We start from the raw sequence: 19,833 nt of genomic DNA on the forward strand, positions 1-19,833 counted from the left end.
GGCAGGGTGACAACAAGCTCCAGGCGCTTTAAATGGGAATTAATAACAAAAGCATCAGCAAGAGGCCTCCTCTTGACCTTCAAGGCTTTAGAAACCCTGCACAGCACACTGGCATACGCACGCACACACACACACACACACACACACACACACAAACACACACACCTACCTGGCTGGCACCTTCTCCACAGGCAACAGTCTGCCAGTGCCAGAGTGCCCAGGGGTGGCAGACAGACAGCAGACTCTGTCAGTCTGGCTTTTTCAGGAAGACGAGATAAACAAGCCGCCAGACAAACAGACCAAAACATGAACATGTCACACTGTCCAGTCCTGTCCAGTCCCGTCCAGTCACTGTGTCTATGCTACACTTTGTCGACAGGACACAAGGTGGACAAAAGCAAAGACACAGAGACATTGAGTTTGAGTTGATTCGAGTGACCTGCTTCTAAGGCTGGGTTGTTTAGTTGAGTCGAGTGACCTGCTTCTAAGGCTGGGTTGTTTAGTGGAGTCGAGTGACCTGTTTCTAAGGCTGGGTTGTTTAGTTGAGTCGAGTGAACTGCTTCTAAGGCTGGGTTGTTTAGTTGAGTCGAGTGAACTGCTTCTAAGGCTGGGTTGTTTAGTTGAGTCGAGTGAGCTGCTTGTTTAGTTGAGTCGAGTGAGCTGCTTCTAAGGCTGGGTTGTTTTCTGTAGGCCAACACACAGAGCCACAGCATGTCAAACACAAAGTCAGGATGGCACGTTACGCTCCAAAGTCACGATGGCATGTTAGGCTCCAAAGTCATGATGGCACGTTACGCTCCAAAGTCACGATGGCACGTTACGCTCCAAAGTCACGATGGCATGTTACGCTCCAAAGTCACAATGGCACGTTATGCTCCAAAGCACACTATCGAATAAGGATAATGCACTATTTTATATGTGATGTAAGACGGTGTATGTGAGAGGTAGACACTGTTAATTCACACATTAAAGGTCACATGTGTGAATGTAGTGTGTGAAGATGAGGAGCTGCGGACTCACTTTGTTCTGTTGCTCCGTGACCTCAGCAGTGAAGGAGCTGTCCTGGAAGTCAGGGATGGGGGGGCTGGGAGGGAGAAGATCAGGAACACATACTGCATCAGTGCATAGTACATACTGCATCAGTGCATAGTACATACTGTGCATCAGTGCATGTTATCAAGCCATCCTAGTATACTGCATCAGTGCAAGTCATCCTAGTAGTACATACTATACTGTAAGTGGGAAAAGTAGTGTTGTTGGAAGGGTTGAGGAATTCACAGTCACACAAAGGCAAAGGCAACACATGTGCATAACTGCAAGAACACATTTTACATTTGCATGGACTCTTCAAAATGTCTGTTGTGCATTTAACTAATAAAATATACCTTTTTTTCCAGTCTAAAGATATAATTTCAAAGAGCAGCAGTTGCAATGGGTCAGTCCTAAGATTGAACTGGATACATTTCAGATCAGCACCAACCTGTTTGGGATTCAGCTATTTTTTATTTATTTAATTCATGTTCTAAATGTTTACATATGACTACAACTACCAAACACCTTATTCAACTTAAAGCAACACATTGCAATGATTTTAACATAATAACTTCAAACTCATTTTGGTGATATACTGACTTTGCAACACTGTACTATGCAACGCTGTTGTCATGGGTAAGAGCAGGACCCTTTTCATCGGTTTTAGACGAACTGGGTGCCCCCTTAGCGCTAAATGGTGTCCCCAGTACGTGGACAATTGATAGAAAGGGGAATTCCTACATTGTGTTACTTTAATGACAACTCCCTTGGGGCTTGGTTTGCTGTGGTGACAAGGGAAATGTCTGTCACTATCAATTGCCATGTGGCCCTTCTTGGTTTAAAACAAAGACACCCTCCCCTCCCCCAATGAAATGCTAATGTGGTTCAAGGCCTATCAGTTACACAAGACAAAGGATGTTACCTTGATATAATGTATACATGTGTCATGAAATGTAAATGTATTCATGTTTGGTATCATTCTGATATTTTCAGTACAAGGATTGTAATGATTTGATTGTGAGAATGTTTGGAACATTCTATAAGTGATATTTCTGATATATATGATGTCTCTCCTCATGCTATTCTGATAAGAATGAATAGGTGTGAAGTGGGTGTGAGTAGGTGTGTCTGATGCCAAGTGGAGAGCCAACCAAGTGGGCTTGTTTTTGGCGCCATTTTCTTCTTTGTTTAAAGCATTTAAAAGTAACTAAACTGCAATGTTTGTCAGATTTGGATTTAGACTTGGACTTAGACTATGGAGAACTGAGAGAGAGAGGGTGATCCAACAGAGGCCATGGCCTGGGCTAGGCCTACATAGACCATAGACCATTTTTTTGTACCCTCTCTGCTTATAACAGAATAAACTTGATTCCTGAGTTTTTCCTGAAGTTTGCCTGTCTAAGATTAATATTAAGTAATTATTCACCACAATTACTTTCACTATTTGCTATCTGCGGACCACACAAAGGTGTAATAGATTTGCACACAGATGCAGATGCCATACCGTTTGTTCGGGCCGTGAATGTCATAGGTGTGGTTGATCTGAGCCGGGTCTTTCCTCTGGCTCTGGGCTCCATCGGTCTTCCCCTGGTCCTGCTTCTCGGGCCGTACGGTTCTGAGGAGGTGCTGGTACTCCGGGAGGATCTGGGCCAGGGCGTCGTACGAGGGCAGCCCAAAGCTTTCCCTCTGGAGCTGTGGGGGAGACCAGAGAGGGCAGTCACTGAGGAGGCCCACTGAGGAGGTGGAGTATTTTATTATTCAGGTACACGCTTAATGGACTTCTGTTTTGAACACAAGAGAAAAGGTGCAGCATATAAACATGTTTGGAAAACATCCAATATGGGTAAAGAGTTTTTTTTCCAGTGAGAGGCAGACACTGCTTAGCATTTTTATCAGCACACTGTCAGGGCATGTCTGGGGAAACGAATCATTAACGCAACACCATGTAAGCCACTCTAGAAACAACATTATTTATGATCCTATTTACAGACAGAAAAGAATGTATCACAAAAGGGTGTGCAGCACTGACCCGGTATGCATTAAAATCCTACACAAAGCATTTCTCAGTTCTCAAAAAAACATGTTCCCACTGTTATCCTGGAATAATTCGCACACAACCCTTATGAACCGCGAAGCTTCCTATGCATACTGATAACTTTACATAAGATCAGCCCAAAAGCCATCGCATAGAGAGAGCCACTGAGCAGTGACCTGTTCCCTGTACTTACAGTGCTTGTATGCGGCCTGTAATACCTCTTCATGCTGCCGACACACACAGACACAGACACAGTGTCTCAATTAGAGCCAATCTCCATGGCCAACCCAGCTCTGAGTCACTCTCAGCTGCCCAGTCCAGGCTCCACACACACAGCCAGCATGGCGTCTTGATGTTAAACAACTCTGCAGCCAAACCACACAACTCCAGTCGAGAGGAGGGAAATGTTCCTGCTCTTATTGCTGTGTGTGTGCTCTCATTGCTGTGGTGTATATGATGAGGCTCGGCAGTACCCAGTAGTTGCCCTGTCGCTATGTGCTAGGCTGTAGCCGGTGTCTGGTAAACAGAGATCCTGTGCTTTACCCACTGTTGTCACTAAGCTCAGTGTGATAGGTGTGACTCTCTCTCTCTCTCTCTCTCTCTCTCTCTCTTTGTGTGTGTGTGTGTGTGTGTGTGTGTGTGTGTTTATAGTGGCCTGTAAATAACCTGTAACGGACAGCAGTGATCTAACTGCTTATCAAGGGCTTTAGAGATCTGAGAGAAAGAATATGAACGACAAAGAGATAGAGAAAGAAAAGCAGTGTGAGGATGAGAAATATAAAGAAGGAAGAAAGAAACTGAAGAAAGAAAAAAAAACATCAAAGAAAAGACAAAGAGAAAGAGAGAACTCTGGGCTTTAAGCAGTTACCACAACAAATGTCTCCCATGGCAACTTTTGTGTTGAGAGCAGAGTGCTTTATGGCTTTCAGTACATGCCAACAGTCTTTTATAACCCAAGGGTGTTAAAGAGTAGACCCCGCCTACACGAAAACATTGAAAGTTTCAGTAATGCACAGTACATATTAGGAAAGGCCTGAACTTATTAAACAAAAAGAACAAGAGACTAAAACCAAATCAATACCATCAATCAAAGCCTCCAGCTGTTAAGAGTGATTCAGACGGTATTATAAAACACCCATGTAATGCACATATGAACATGAAGGAATAAATTAACTTTTATAGCAGAAAAAACAGAAGACTAAATCAATGTTTGTGCTGAAATCAATAGCATAAATCAAAGAGAGTCCATCTTTTGAAAATGTCAGCTATTGAAAGAGAGAGGCTCAGCCGTCTCTAGGAAAGACTGATGGGGCTCACTGGCTACCAGGACACATGCTGAGAACATATTGTCAAAAAAGTGTGCGTGTGTGTGTGCGTGCGTGCACAAGTGCACATGAGAGAAATAGAGGCTTCTGACTTCTGAGTAATGCTTTGCACAGTGAGGGGCCCAACCCTTACATGCAAAACATGAGAAGCCTGGCCTCTCTCTTTTTATGTCATGCTGTAGCCTATTGTCATATCTCTCCCTCTCGGTTTCCAAGACAGAGCAAAGAAAAAGACTCAAGGAAAAGCAAGAGCTCTATAATCCATCCACTGATAATGGACCAAGGTCATTTTACATTCTGTTATAAATAATTGTTTCAACATGATGCAACTATGAAACTACATCAGCAGTTGTTAATGTGTGCAAGAGAGACATGAAGGATAAACGGACATATAAATAAATACACATTCATGGAAGAACAAAGGCAACAATAACAAAACAGAAAAATATATCTCCTGGTGTCATCCAATCAAGTCTCCTAAACGAGCTCAGTCTCCAGCCCTAAGTACCGTTTGCCTGGTCTGCCAAGGCCATCAGGACTTCATTTTCCTGGAGAAACACAGTTTTCTACAAACAAGGCCTTATTAGAGAAAGTTGCAGAGCACAATTCTTTTTGAACTTATCTGAACCCAGAAAATCATAGAATACAACCCGCCATTCAAATTACAGAATTTTCTCATTTCTGGGCAATTGTTCAAAAGCAAAAATTGGCTTGTTTTGTCAAAAAAAAAAAATGTTTCTCAATCAATGAAAGGATAGTTTTCAAATTTTCAGATACATTTTTTTTCCCTTAATTGTTTTTTTTTTGTTTTTTTTCCCCTTCATGTCCGATGCGGGCCAAATTCATTATGCAGATGCAAATGTAAGCAAACATACGGAGAATGCATAGAAACTAAAGAGCATTTGATTCATAGCAAATCATTTAAATTCTTACATGTAAGTAATTATAATCATTATTTATCATTAATGTACATGTGTTCATTTAGCAGTTTTATTCAAAGTGACTTATACAGTATATGTAAATTATGTTACAAGGGCCATTGTCCCTATTATTCATAATATTGTTTGAAGTCTCAAATTTGTCTAATTAAGAGAGCATATAACAATACAATGGTCTAACAAAACTGCGGGAAAACGTTCTGAACTGTAAAATGAAGAACAGTTTTCATACCTGCAGGATATATTGATTGAAATGTGTCCACTCCTAGACAAGTCTACTGACAAATATCACCATGGCAACAGTTGGCAAAGGACCCATGAAACAAATCCATGCCACCCACGCAATAGTCTTGCACATTACAGAATTTAATTCTATGCCAGTCCTCAATTAAGAGCTGGCTCAGAAAATTGTCTTGAAACAAATTGCAAATGCAAGTCACCAAAATCCAAAATCCCATACACCAATATAATGAAATAATAATCTTAACAATATAGAAAGTTGAACAAATGTTAATTCTTTAAAATAGCATACACTATAACATAGGCTACTGCAAAATACTTTCTTCAAGCAGAAGATGTGCTTAAAAACAAGAAGTGGGTTTGTTGTCTCCACCATATCTGAACCACTAAAGGTGTTGGGGGAGTATTAAGATCATACACGTTCTCAAATAATCCTTTTTAAATGCATTAGTGAATCTGATACAACCACTGGTGTAAGACTGGTGAGCATATACACTACTTTAGAAAGCAACATAATGCATTCAAATCCATTCAACTCCGAGCCATTCCATTTTATCAAAGTGGAAAAACATGATTACATGACTTATTCATCTGCAGGTGTTTAAAGCTGTGTGTGTGTGGTGTGTTTGTGTCTGTGTGTGACAGAGAAAGAGAGAGAGAGAGAGAGAGAGAGAGAGAGGGAGAGAGAGTGGGTAGGTGTGCATGTGTGGGTGGGCATGCATGAGTGTGTGTGTGAATGTGTATGAGAAAACTGAGGAGGAGACAGTGAGTGAGTGGGTGAGTGTGTGTTTGTGAATAAATGTAAATGTTCGTGTGTGTGTGTGTTGCACGCGAGCCACTGAGGCCACTGCAGCAGCTTTGTTCCCTCCCAGGCGCTCAGACGAGTGCCTGCCTGTACTCTGCCCTCGTCGGCCGCCTCTTTGCCAGGATAAATATTTCTCCTCTTAAACGACTTCTCTAATTGGTGATGAATAATTCACTGTGCCCTCGCAGCTATGCGCTCATTCTGGGAACGTGACTCACGCTCGTGTCTGTGTCTCTGTGCCGACACACTGAACACAGAGCGGGTGTCTAATTCCTCATTAGAATGTGTGGGGCCGTGCGCCGCTCGCGTTTAACAGACCAGCTCATCGCACTGGGCCCACGGACACAACAATCATCCTCGGAGATGGGAATTGATCTCCTGTCATTCAATCAGATCAGATTTGACCTCCCCAGAACGAAGGGAAGAAGGGAGAGGTGCATGAGAAAAGGAAGGAGTGAGAGACGGACTGACAGAAAGAGAGATATAGATGGATTGGGTGGGGTGAGGGAGTGAGAGAGATAATAGAAACTAAAGACCAAAACACAGTGATTTATGTGAAAAATACATGGCATGCATTTATTATTAAATAGATAAATAAATAAATACATAAATAAATAGATAGATAAACAGACAGACAGACAGAGAGACAGAAGAGAGCAGAAAGAGTTTGGGTTAGTGAGAGAGAATTACAGTGAGGGAGAGAGAACGAACAAGGGACAAATCAGGGAAAGAGAAAGAAGAAACAGAGAGAGAGAGAAACAGACAGAGAGAGAGAGAGAGAGAGAGAGAGAGAGAGAGAGAGAGAGAGAGAGATTGGGTGAGAGACAGATTAAGAATGAAAAGAAGAAAAAGAAAATGAGAAGAGAATAAGCAAGAGGGGAGGAGCGAGCGAGGGATGGAGAGAGACAGATGGAGGAAGAGAGAGGATGCTCCAGAGAGGCCCAGGGGGAGGTGTGATGGGCTGCCAGTGGCCCCATGTGTTCTCCACGCCCCTCCATGCGTCCCTCTGTGTCCTGCATCAGTATTCGCCCCACGCTCTGGCCAAACGCTGCAAATAGGCCCTTCAGAACTCTGACAGGTCTGAGACCTGCACCACACACAGACACAATTAGCCTGCCACACACAAGGGCCCCTCCCCAGGGCCCACACACACTTCTGATGTCTCTCTTACACACACACACACACATCTGATGTCTGTCTTACACACACACGTGCACACACACACACACTCCCATTTTTTCCTCCTCTTCTCTGGCAACTCTTGCTCTCTTCTATCACCCATGCCCCCCTCCCTCTTCCTCATCTCAACCCTCTCTCTCTAGCTCATCATTTCTCTCTCTTCGTCCCCTCTGTGCCTCTTGGTCATATCCATGTGTCTCATCATTACCCCGTTTGTTCTACACACACTATGACCTCTCCTCTTCCTTCGTCTCCCCTTCCCTCTCTCCACTCGTTCTTTCCTCTCCTCTTCCCTCTCCCCACTCGTTCTTTCCTCTACTCTTCCTTCGTCTACTCTTCCCTCTCTCCACTCGTTCTTTTCCCTCCTTTGTTTCATTCTGCTTTGTCCATCTCTCGTCTCCATCGTACCCCACCCAAAATTGCCCCTCTGTCCCCCCTGCAGAGGTGGCTGATAAGGCTAAAGTAATCATGGAGGAGAACATGATGAGTGATGGCGAGAGAGAGAGAGAAAGAAAGAAAGAGAGAGAGAGAGAGAGAGAGAGGTGAGAACATTCAACAGCTGTTCACATCGCACATCCTACTGTAGAATGGAAAACCAGCGCTATGTTGCTAGGATGTTGAAGCCGTTTCTGTGGATACCTTTATTAAGTCACCATCATGTGACCAGTGTTGATGACATGTTCTGTGCCATGTCTGTAATTCAGATCTCCTCTTCCTCATGCATGTGTCATATAGCCTATCAGTGCCCCCAGTCAGGTTGAATATGTTATCCTCGCACCATATGAATGATTACAAATCCACACAGTAGTCATGTTAAAACATACATTACAAACACATGATCAATATTACACCCGGCAACAGGGCAAGGCTCATAATTATTGATAAGCTATCTAAAAATACTTTAAATGGCACTGAAAGACTGTTGCTTCTGATGAAATATTTCATTTCAAACTCAACATACTGAGATGGGAAACAGCGTGTTGCTGCTGGAAGCTAAGATGAATTTTTGATGTGCTTCCACATCAAACAGCCTCACTTCCTGTATCATCCAAAGGACAGAGGGATTAACTAATGGCACTCAGTATCTCATCACACTTGGAAAGGATCGGTGCCCAGGGAGGGCCAGTATTTCTCTGTTTCTATGGATACTTGTATTTCAAATACAAAATATTACTTTGTACTTTGTGTTTTATTGAGTTGAATAATTGTGTATCAATTATTATGTATTGAAAATACTTTATTGGTGTGCATTTTTTGGTATTTTAAAAGTAATACAAAATACTTTCTGTGAGACGCCTATGTGATGTCATCATAAGAGTTCAAAATAATGCAAGCAGCCTGATTGGTGTCGAAGCAAACACTGAGATTTTTACCCGATATGTAGGCTACACACCATTGTGGGTTGGGTTTCTATTGTCTGATGACATAAGAGAGAAAAACATGAACTGATTGGGCCCTGACCAGGTTTGGCCAATTGATGTTCACAATGGCAGCTATGTAGCCTACCATCTTTCAGTTATTTGCACAGATTTAGCTATGCGAGTTGTATCGGCTTTTGGATGGATGTAATGGATGTGCAGTGATGCTTCTGTAATGCTTTGTGGTTTTGTATTATTTTATGACATAAGAAAAACAAATGCACTGATTGGGTCCTGACACGGTTTGGTCAATTGAAGTTCTCAATGGCAGCTGTGTAGCCTGCCCGATTTGTCATTTGCACCAATTGAGCTTTAAGAAGTATAATGGATATGTGTTAAGTTGTTTGCCAATAAACGACATAGCAGAATTTTTCCTTGTCTTAATTCATGTATAATACTGAAATTATGTAGGCAAGTCAGAATTACACTTATGCCGCTTACATAATGTAGCCTATAATGCTTTTTTTTAATTTTTGATGACAGGATAGAGACTTAGGGAAAATTATGAAGACTAACATACAATTTCAAAGTCTTAATAATCAGCCTACTTATTTGTATGTCCCGCAGCTGACATGGAACGTTATTAACCGGTTCGGGAACTTTATTTTCACACTAAACAGTTCAGTAACGTCAATTTTAGGGTTAAACTGAAAACGTTAAAATACTGTTTCTGTTCGGAAACAAACCAAATAGGAAAAGATTCTGGTTCAAATCCCTGATTGGCTGTGTAGTTTGAGCAGGCTCACAACACAACTAGAAGACGTAAAAAAATGTTTAAGATCCAGTCCAATAATATTGGATATCTGGTAGTATGTCAGAAGTGTTTGTTGGCTGTTTTCCGTCCAATTATCCTTATACGTTCAAAATATATATAGTTTGTTTGCGTATCCTCTGTGTAGTGGGTATGGAGTGTAAACATATTTTATTATTCATTGATAAATCCTAAATATAGTAAAGCTGTATTACCGGATGATGGATTAGGTGGCCCATTTGACACGTAATGGTATGAATGTCAGCTGATCAATGATTGATGCATGTTCATATCAAATCTCTTGAAACAACATTAAATTACTGCATTTAAAATCAATTTTCAGCTCATTGTAGAGCTGAGATTAGCGATGTGGCACCACCGAAATTAAATTGCCAGATTTCCCCATTGGGTGTGACCCGACTGGGCACTTTGTAATCCTAATTATGCGGCGTCAGCAAGGGGAGAAAAAAAGACGTATTTAGACAGTGTGTGTGTGTGTGTGTGTGTGTGTGTGCACATGTGCCTGCTTTTGAGAGAGAAAGAGAGAGCGAGCGAGATAGAGAGAGAGAGAGAGAGAGAGAGAGAGAGAGAGAGAGAAAGAGAGAGAATGTCTGTATGAGGGAGTGTGTGCATGTGTGTGTGTGTTCCTCTTCCAAATGTTGGTTTTTGTGTGATTCAAGGACATCTGGCCTCCACTGAAGGACAAGCACAGGGATAGTCCCTTTAGCCTCAACCCACTAGACAATATGAAGCCATCCATGGGTAATCCCAATAACAGACTATTCATCTTTGTGAAAATAACTTACCACCATCAGGTGTCGGTTTCATAATGTTTACCAGTTTGTGTGTGTGTGTTTAGTGTGATTTTCCCTGTCTCTATCCTCATGACAGACACAAACAGGAAAAGGACAAACGACTGACCGATTGACAAACGAGACCTCGCCCAGAATTGGCGTGGACCGATCCAACTCAGGAACAGATCCGAATGTTTCTCTTTGTCTGTGCATGCGTGTGTCCTTGTGTGCGTGCATGCGTACTGTAGGTGTGTGTATATACAGTATATGTGTATATATCACTCTGTAAAAAGTTAACCTACAGTACAGAGAGCCGTGTTTACCTGAAGATTCTAAGTGTTGCATTACTCCCCCAGCCCTCCCACCCACAGGCTCGTTGTGACCTTTAAAACACAGCATCCATCAACGGCTTAATGACTTACACACACTCTGACATTTACACCCCACTGGCAGCGTGTCGAGCATAGAGCAGGGGGGAAAAGGAAAATGTTTTCCTCCAGTGCCGAGACATTTGTGACTATTTCAATTTCTGCAATCAGAATTTCTGCAATCTAAAAAAAAACCCCAACAAAGAATAAAGTCTGGAGATTTCTGTGAAATGGAGCCATCAAGTGCACTGTGAGATGAAGCCGTTGTGTGTGTGTGTGTGTGTGTGTGTGTGTGTGTGTGTGTGTGTGTGTGTGTGTGTGTGTGTGTGTGTGTGTGTATGTGTGTGTGTGTTTGTGTGTGTACATGACGTGTGTATTCCTGGAGACATTGTAGGGCGTCTACCAGATTGATGAGTGGGTGTAGGCCGGGTCTGTGATGTGATTCATCGACTATCGTTTGGCAGGACGGTTCTGGAGATTGGATTTAGATCACAGGGCAGCCAGGGACAGCAGTAAAATACCCCCCCCCCCCAACCCCCCCTTTCCACACCCCAAAATGGAAAGAAGGCTCTCACTTCACACCTCTACATCCAACGTGGGCAATTGCATTAAAGCATCAATCTGGCAGCATTAAAATCACTCAGATAAAGTAGACACAGCGCAGTGCAGTGGACACAACCCTCCATGCAACAACCCCCATCCTACGAGCCTTCCTCCTCAAACAAGGTTACGTTCCAAAATGCCTCTCCATCTGTGGATCACTTCTTTTGAACGGTTCCTTGAGATCGCTGGAGGACGGTCCTGTGCCGTTCAATAGAGTCGTCACCTTCGGCACAGGCAGAAGTTAATGGACCAAATTATTGGTTGATAAATTGCTTGTGTTCCTGTGTGCAGATGAGCGTGAGTGTGGACCACAGAGGTGTTTTCACAGCTTGTGCTGCTGTTCCGACGGCTGCTTCCAGCGGCACGTAAACAATTCATCCCACCCTGCTGGGCCAATTAATGAAATTAGTTTGAGCCTAAAAAATGATCCGCTGGGGCTTGAGAGAAATGGTTGTAGCCGATTTCTAAAATGGATTTGGCTCTCAGATGTATTCGCGCTAAGAAATAACACAAGCAGAAAAGTTGTGTCATTGGTACAACAAACTTACACTTTGTTTATAAATAAATTATATTTCAACTAGCAATTGTTACAATGGAAAATATAAATCATGTTAAATTCCATGATTATAACCTCATTAAACATAGAAGACACTAAAAAACACCACTAAATGAAATAATTAAATAACTAAATTAATATAAAACTAGAATAACAGTCATATTAACACAAGTTCAGTGTTCAACTCTATGTTTACTGTGGAAGACTGTCGAGACTACTTGAAACACCATGCTGCAGTCCTTAAATCCCAGTCCCTATTGTTGTCTGCAAATGCACCAGTGTAATGGATACAGGCTGCAGTCTACTGATACGGCGTATATGACCATCGAGGAGCTGAATTTATGAGGAAAGAAAAACACAATCCCCCGTCTTCCCATTTCCACAGATTGAATATGGGTATGTGTGTGTGTGTGTGTGTGTGTGTGTGTGTGTGTGCGTGCGTCGTAAGGGGGTGTAAGGAGGGGGATAATGCAGATTAAAAATTGATCTGTGTAAAGGAGGAGGATAACCTTTCAACCTTCCTTTATCCTAGACGATGTCCCCGTGACGATTTACTGCCCAGCGGCTATGCAGCGAGTGTCTTAAGATGGAGCAGATAGCAGCCGAAGAGCGGGAGGCCCATTACACTACAGGCTGACCACAGCCAGGACGAAGCCAGGAGGAAGCCCAAGGATGGACTCATCGAAAAAACAGTTAATCTATGGCTTTCTAGAGTGAGAACGAGTGCACAGTCAGCTAAAGGAAAGAGGGATGCAGGGAGGGAGGGATGCAGGGAGGGATGCAGGGAGGGAGGGATGCAGGGAGGGAGGGAGGGAGGGGGAAGGAGTAAAGGAGGGAAAGACGGATAGAAATTTCACTAAATCACTAAATTCTCCGCCTTCCTTACTGACTCTGTCTCCAGCTGTTGTAAACAGATAGAACTGCCTTGCTGGGACTTCAAAGCAGCCCTGTATAACCTTGTACTGAGAGGGAGAGAACAGGGGAGCGGAGGCATGGAGAAAAAGGCGAGAAAGACAGGTAGAGAGAGATGAAGAGAGGAAGAGGGAGACAGAGGAATGTAGAAAGAGAGGAAGACAAATGAAGAGGGAGACAGAGAGAGAGAAAGAGGAAGACAAACCACTCTCTCTCTCCTTTCTCCTCTGCTTCTTTTGGGGTCCCTTCATTCTTACATCTCTCTCTCCCTCTCTCTCTCTCCCCCTCTCTCTGGTGAGCTACGAAAGCTGCTTATCATTGAGGAGCAGGAGGAGATGGATAGAGAGGAAACAGTGCTGAGCCTCAGTAAACAGCTCTCAGCGGACACATCCTAATGACTCTGTCCAACACACACACGAGTAGCCGCACGCTTACGTCCAACACACACACAAGGAGAGCATGCTTACGCCCAACACACACACAAGGAGAGCATGCTTACGCCCAACACACACACAAGGAGAGCATGCTTACGCCCAAACCGTATTACTGCCCAGGACTGGGGAGGGAATAGACAGATGCAGGCCCCTTACAACACGCCTACAACACACTGGAAATACACAACACATGAAGCACATGAGGCTCAGACCTGAAATGGATGGTCAGCTCCACTTAGCACCAACAACTTACTCTTACACTTACTGTACCCCTCCCCCCCCCCTCTCTCTCTGTGACAGATCAGCCTTGACTGCTTTGAATGAGCTCCACTGTTGATTTCATCTGTTATGGCCGCCGCCTCCTCATCTTTCTCCTCGCCTTCCTCATCCTCTTGCTCTCCTGAGTGCAGAGACGAGGTCAAGGCCTGTCCGCCCACATCGCCCATCTTCCTCCTCCTCTCCCCTCCTTCCACCCTCCTGTCGGTACTCCTCCTCCTCCTCCTCCTCCTCCCCGTCTTGGTTGCTCAAGGCCAGCTCCATGTTGGCTCTGTGCTGCTCAGGCTCAGTCTGCAGCTGCACACTAATCCACAGGTTTCCTAAAGCGTGTGTGTGTGTGTGTGTGTGTCGTGAGGCCAAGGAGATGCCCAGGGGCATGACAGGCACGACAGTATCCGGCTTTACGGATAACTGCAGGACAGAAACGGGAGTGTGTGTGTGTGTGTGTGTGTGTGTGTGTGTCGTCTGGGGAGGCTGGAGACGTGAGGGAGCAAGTGTGTTTATAATGATGAGGTAGCCTGCAAGGTCAGGAGATACAGGAGCTCACCGCTCGGGGCACAAAGGCTGGACCAAGAGCCCCAGAGGGTAAAGACGCATAAAAAAGTATCTGCGGAGAGCAGGCTTGAGAAGGATATAGGAGTCATGCTTCACTGCTCAAAATACTCTAAAATGATCCTTACTTTCATTTAGTTCTCAAAAGTACCCTCTCGAAAATTCCTACAATCCACCAAAGGAGAAATATATGCAATCCTGCACATTATGTTTACTCTCTGTCCAAGTGGTCATGCCTAACACTAAAAATAAGGCACTGAAAGAAAATGTTCTAATTGAATTCCCGACACAAATCGCCCAGGAGAGTTATCGGCAGTCCTACACATTATAATATAATATCATTTCCGTCCTGGTCACAGAGGTCATGTCTAACATTTCAGCTCTGGCAGTTCTGAAAGGCAGGTCTGGCTGAATGTCATTCTCAGACCTTTGCTGGGCAATGCGACCACAATGACTCCCCCAGCCAACACTGAGGGACCCTGAGGGACGCTGCTCCATCTGTGTTCTGTTATGGTGGTTGAGGTCATTTCAAACTAAACCACTAACGGGTGGGTTCACTGTGACTTCATAATATATGACCGACTGGCTGGGGATTATGGGTGGGTGAGTCCTATAGATGTGGGTCGTGTCTGTCTGTAGTAAAACACTAATCACACCAAAGTGGAAACAATTTTGACTGCCACATGTGATTCATTTATTATTTTAATGTTTATTACAAGGAAATCATTTCATCCTTGTCATCGTCAATTACTCCTCCTAGTTTTGTGCAACACTCAAATGAGTCAGTTAAAACACAGCAATGCTCAGACACACTCAGACGCACCCAGGCACAGTTGTAATGGTCACCACTAGGTGTCACTGTGGTCTCACCATGGCCTGTCTGCCCAGTGACCCACAGCTGCAGGCTGGTCTCAGCAGAGTATCTCAGACTGGAGCTATAAGTACACGTCCTCTCATGTATGTTTCTATCGTGTGTACCAGTATGTGTGTGTGTGTGTGTGTGTGTGTGTGGTTATGCAAAACGCTTCGACTGTTATTACTGTTCCACACTTCCTGCTCCCTCTATCCTCACACACACACTCCGCGCTGGGAAATTAGAGCCCCATTCCTGCACTGGAGCCGAGCGGAGATGGACTGAGGAGGAGTGAGGCCACATGCATTATTCCATACCTGAACCCCCCACCACACACACACACACACACACACACACACACACACACACACACACACACACACACACACACACACACACAACCTTCCTGCAGGGACCAATGCAACCCTCTGCCAATACCAGCACACATAAAGGATTTATCAACAGGAGGGAGGAGGGGTTGGGTTGGAGAGGGTCAAACCACCACACCCACTCATTAGTCAGAAGCAGAATCATCCAACACCCGCACTGACCACCACACTCGCTAACTAACACTGCTTTCAACATACATACCAGTTAACTGCTTTCTTTGTTTTTAAACAGCTGGAATGTATAAGTTACTAAACAGTTGAATGCTGAAAGGCTTCGGGGAGCTTTCTTCCTGTCTAATATGAGTCCTACGATTCTAAGACCGATTCTAATATGAGTCCTACGATTCTAAGACCAAAACAAAACCTAAGTAAAAGAGGATTCAGCAACACACCAGCATGTGCTGGCTCCTGCCCCTTATTTGGCACAGTTTGGTAGGTAATTTAGTAACACACCAGTGTGTGTGTGTGTGTGTGCGTGTGTGTGTGTGTGTGTGTGTGTGTGTCTGTGTGCTCGTGCGTATGTGTGTGTGCTGGTTCCTGCCCCTTGTTTGGTGTATGGATGACAGAGAGGTAGGTAATCAGATTCTTTTCAAGGAAACTTGCCAGGAAATCAATACCAAATAAGGAGAGCTGATGAATTAGAAATTTGTACGCGCCGACAGTATTGATCGGCTTCAATCTAAAGGGTTTTGACAGTATACACATAATCAATACTGACATAACTCTTCTATAGGAATGCTCTGCTTCAACAGAAAAATAGTGTTGTATCATTGGCATGCAAATGAAAGGGTTCATAAACATGTGAAAATAATAATGGTCTCGTAATGGAGGTAATCCGATTAATACAGCCATCAATAATGCCAACATTAGAGTTGAGCACCAGTTAATAGACAGAAGATTGTGTGTAGGTGTTGCCTATGGAAACACACTGTGAGGGACAAAGAAAGAAAGCTGTACAACGCAGAAGAGACATACAGTACAGTACAAAGGAGCATAGGTAGGTGTGTGTGTCAGTGTGTTTGTGTGTATGTGGGGCTGTATGTGTGTGTGTGTGAGAGTGTGAGTGTGAGTGTGTGTGAGTGTGAGTGTGAGTGTGAGTGTGAGTGTGAGTGTGTGTGTGTGTGTGTGTGTGTGTGTGTGTGTGTGTTTGGGGGGTCAGTATGTGTGTGTGTGAGTGTGCGTGTGTCTGTGAGTGTGAGTGTGTGTTTGGGGGGCAGTGTGTGTGTGTGTGTGTATGTGTATGTGTGTGTGCGGGAAGTAGTGACTCACGTCAGGCAGGGGCGGGGTGAGGTGGTCTATGGAGACATGGAGAGGGGGTGATGTGGGGGGGTTTGGCTCCTGCTGCGGGTCTGATGGGAAAGAGGGAGGTGTGGGGGAGTCTGGGGGAAGGTGGGGGGTGGGCGTCATGGAGGATGCCGACTCATCCTGCTGCTCAGAGTCCAAACAGGGCAGGAGACTGGTGTCCGCCTCAGTCAAGATGGAGTCTGGACGCTACACACACAAAGACACACACACTGAGATACACAATATGCAGACACATACATTAGTGTTCCCTCTCTCTCTCTCCCTCCCTCTCTCTCTCTTTCTATCCCTTTTTTGCTCTGTCCCCCTCTCTTTCTCCCTCTTTCTCTCTCTCTCTTCCCCTCCGATCTCTCAGAGTTTCTTTCTCTTTCTCCTATTTGCTCTGTCCCCCCCTCTCTCTCTCCCTCTCTCTCTTTGCTGGAATCATGTTACCCAATACTCTAGATTACACTTTCTCTCTGCCTTATATTGCCTTAATGGATGTCATGGTAATCATGCTCTAAGTAAGTGTGTGTGTGTGTGTGTGTGTGTGTGTGTATGTGTGTGTGTGTGTTTGACAGAGCAAAAGGGAGAGGGAGAGAAAAAAAGACCAAGAGACTGAGAGATGGGAGGGAAAGAGAAGAGAGAGGGAGAGAGAGACAGAGAGAGAGAGAGAGAGAGAAACAGACACTGAGATGATGATAGCCACCAAGCGATGTACTGCAAATAGAATAATATATGTGGAGAGGGATGGACAGACAGCTGACAGGAGAGAAGGATCCATAACAACATCAGGGGCTCTGAGAGCGACTCCACCGAGAGCACTGAAATACCCTCGTATGAACTGCCCTCCCCATAACCTTGACGAGCAAGCCCGTCCACTGGCAGGGTCGTGGCATTTTAATTGCCCCTCCTGAGAGTGGAGAATTACCTCCTTCCAGAGCCCTGGTGCTGCCCCACGTCCTGTCGGAGTCTGGGCAACAGGACTCCCATCTTGCACCGCGGAGCTTTCCAATGATGTTAGCAGCTAGGTGCTTTACGAAAAAATGTCATCAGATTTCCATTCCATTCACAGCGCTTCGTCCATCTCCACCCATTACTCTCGGTGGTATATCTCACGAACGCTTCACATGGCAATGGAACGCATGGCAAACCATATATCAGAATAAACAGCAGACCTTACCGGACACAAAGGGGCCGTTTATGCGAGAACGATTGCTAAGGAAGACGACAAAATATTTTATCATAAGTGCCTTTCGTTTACACGACGACCCCGCCATCGGGGCTTGAAGACGCAAAAATCTGAAGACTCCTTCCAGAGTGTAGAGTTTTGAAGACGACCCGGGTTGTGTCTCCGTCTAAACGACTAAACCAAAAGACCCTTGATTACCTCTCTGGCTAAACTGTCAAATTAGAATGTCTGTGCGTGACGTACCGGGGTTCTATCACACCACCACCCAGCGGTCTGGAATGCATATCCAATCGAATATCACATACTCTTGTGTCTTCATATAAACAAAGATTTCCCCCTGAGAATGCTCGTCTAAACGCGAATAAAAAAATGAAGACGAGACGCCACTTCTGAGTCTTCTCTTTTCATCGCCACCGTATAAACGTAGCCAAAGACTGTAAAGAAAGCCGTTCCCGAGTTTTGAAATTGCAGCAAATTTCTACATGGTATCCAACTTTGGGCTGAGATTCTAATGTAATTGCTGCCCAAAATAATTAAATTGGTTTTCATATCAAAGAATGAAAAGTTGATCATGGCATGCACAGATCAACTGTGCTTTTGAAAAGATTCTACCATCATGCTTCAGGTGACATGAATACAACAATGATGAGACACAAGTATGACCACATCATATCGGTAGCCTATACTGTCTTGAAAACGATATAGCCTAGCATAATAGATGGCCCTTACAATGACCTAAGAGCTTAATAGTAAAATTACACTGAAAATAGCCTAGGTTTCAAAGGACTAATATGACTTATCTGGTTAAAAAGTGTCATAGCTTAGTCTAGGGTGCAATTGTTTTGGTTTGAATATTGTTTGATGATTGTTTGATTATTGAATCATCACTCTCAATCTCAATCTGTATGTCTGCTTTTAGAATTCCATAATATTCTGCAACTTTCAGATTCAGTAAGCGATGGTTCAAGAGATGATTATTGTGCAAGACAAGTCAATGTTCTGTAATCAGGTTGCAGCCCCAGGATTTTTTCATTGATGTAGCTAAGCTGTTGCTGTATTGCAGTCAGGTGTTGCTGGTCATTCCCGAATCAACCAAAACTCTTGATGCCCCTGTCAATCCTAGTGACGTCTCTGGCTAGAGAGAGAGAGCGCTAGAGAGAGAGAGAGAGAAAGAGAGAGAGAGAGCGCTAGAGAGAGAGAGAGAAAAAGAGAGAGAGAGCACTGAGTAGAGTGTCCTCCGTTATGGAGACATTTGCCTCCTTCAATTACTGCAGCATCTGGAGGCCAATCTAATTAGAGCACCGTCCTGTAAGCAGCAGAGCCCATCAGAATGAAGATTACTGTAGGAGATCCAGGAGGGGAGTGTGTGTGTGTGTGTGTGTGTGTGTGTGTGTGTGTGTCCGTGTGTGTGTGCCTGGAAACCTGACCCAAACGGTCACCACAGTAATGACAGGTCCAGACAAGCTCACTAAGCTATGCACAAACACACACACACACACACACACACACACAGATATATGCACGATCACACACACACATCTCGGTATCATTCTCAATCAATGATGAGAGGGAATATAAAATGCATAAACACTCATAGATATACAGAACACACAACAAAATAGACTAGCACAGAACGTGCACAATAATGACACACACACACACACACACACACACACACACTATGTCTCCAAACCTATTTGTGTCACATGTCCAACAGCTAACAACAAAGATAGCACAGCAGGTCTACTTCTAACACTCACACACACACGGCCCTCTGACTCATGCTGCCAAATACAAATGACCACTGATGTGGACTGCTCATCAGTCTGATTGTTCTGCCATTTTCCCTTGGCCTGCATTTCCCTCATACAACAACAAGAGAGCTATTGATCTACACATA

General features: G+C 44.2%; 1 protein-coding gene across 7 annotated transcripts in view; it reads right to left on the minus strand.

Annotated features, from left to right (window-relative positions):
• ccdc33 (coiled-coil domain containing 33) overlaps nucleotides 1-19,833 on the minus strand; it is a 76,296-nt gene that overhangs the window by 7,707 nt on the left and 48,756 nt on the right. For all 7 annotated transcript variants that reach the window (XR_006035101.1, XM_042110243.1, XM_042110242.1 and 4 more), the window contains 3 exons: nucleotides 16,730-16,951; nucleotides 2,537-2,724; nucleotides 1,021-1,084 (listed from right to left, as the gene is read on the minus strand). Coding sequence is in view for 6 of the 7 variants with exons in the window: in XM_042110243.1 (XP_041966177.1) it covers nucleotides 1,021-1,084; nucleotides 2,537-2,724; nucleotides 16,730-16,951 (474 nt within the window). In the remaining variant the exon portion in view is untranslated. The remainder of the gene's footprint in view (nucleotides 1-1,020; nucleotides 1,085-2,536; nucleotides 2,725-16,729; nucleotides 16,952-19,833) is intronic.

The sequence above is a fragment of the Alosa sapidissima genome, chromosome 11, assembly GCF_018492685.1.
Source record: "Alosa sapidissima isolate fAloSap1 chromosome 11, fAloSap1.pri, whole genome shotgun sequence".
Taxonomy (NCBI): domain Eukaryota; kingdom Metazoa; phylum Chordata; class Actinopteri; order Clupeiformes; family Clupeidae; genus Alosa; species Alosa sapidissima.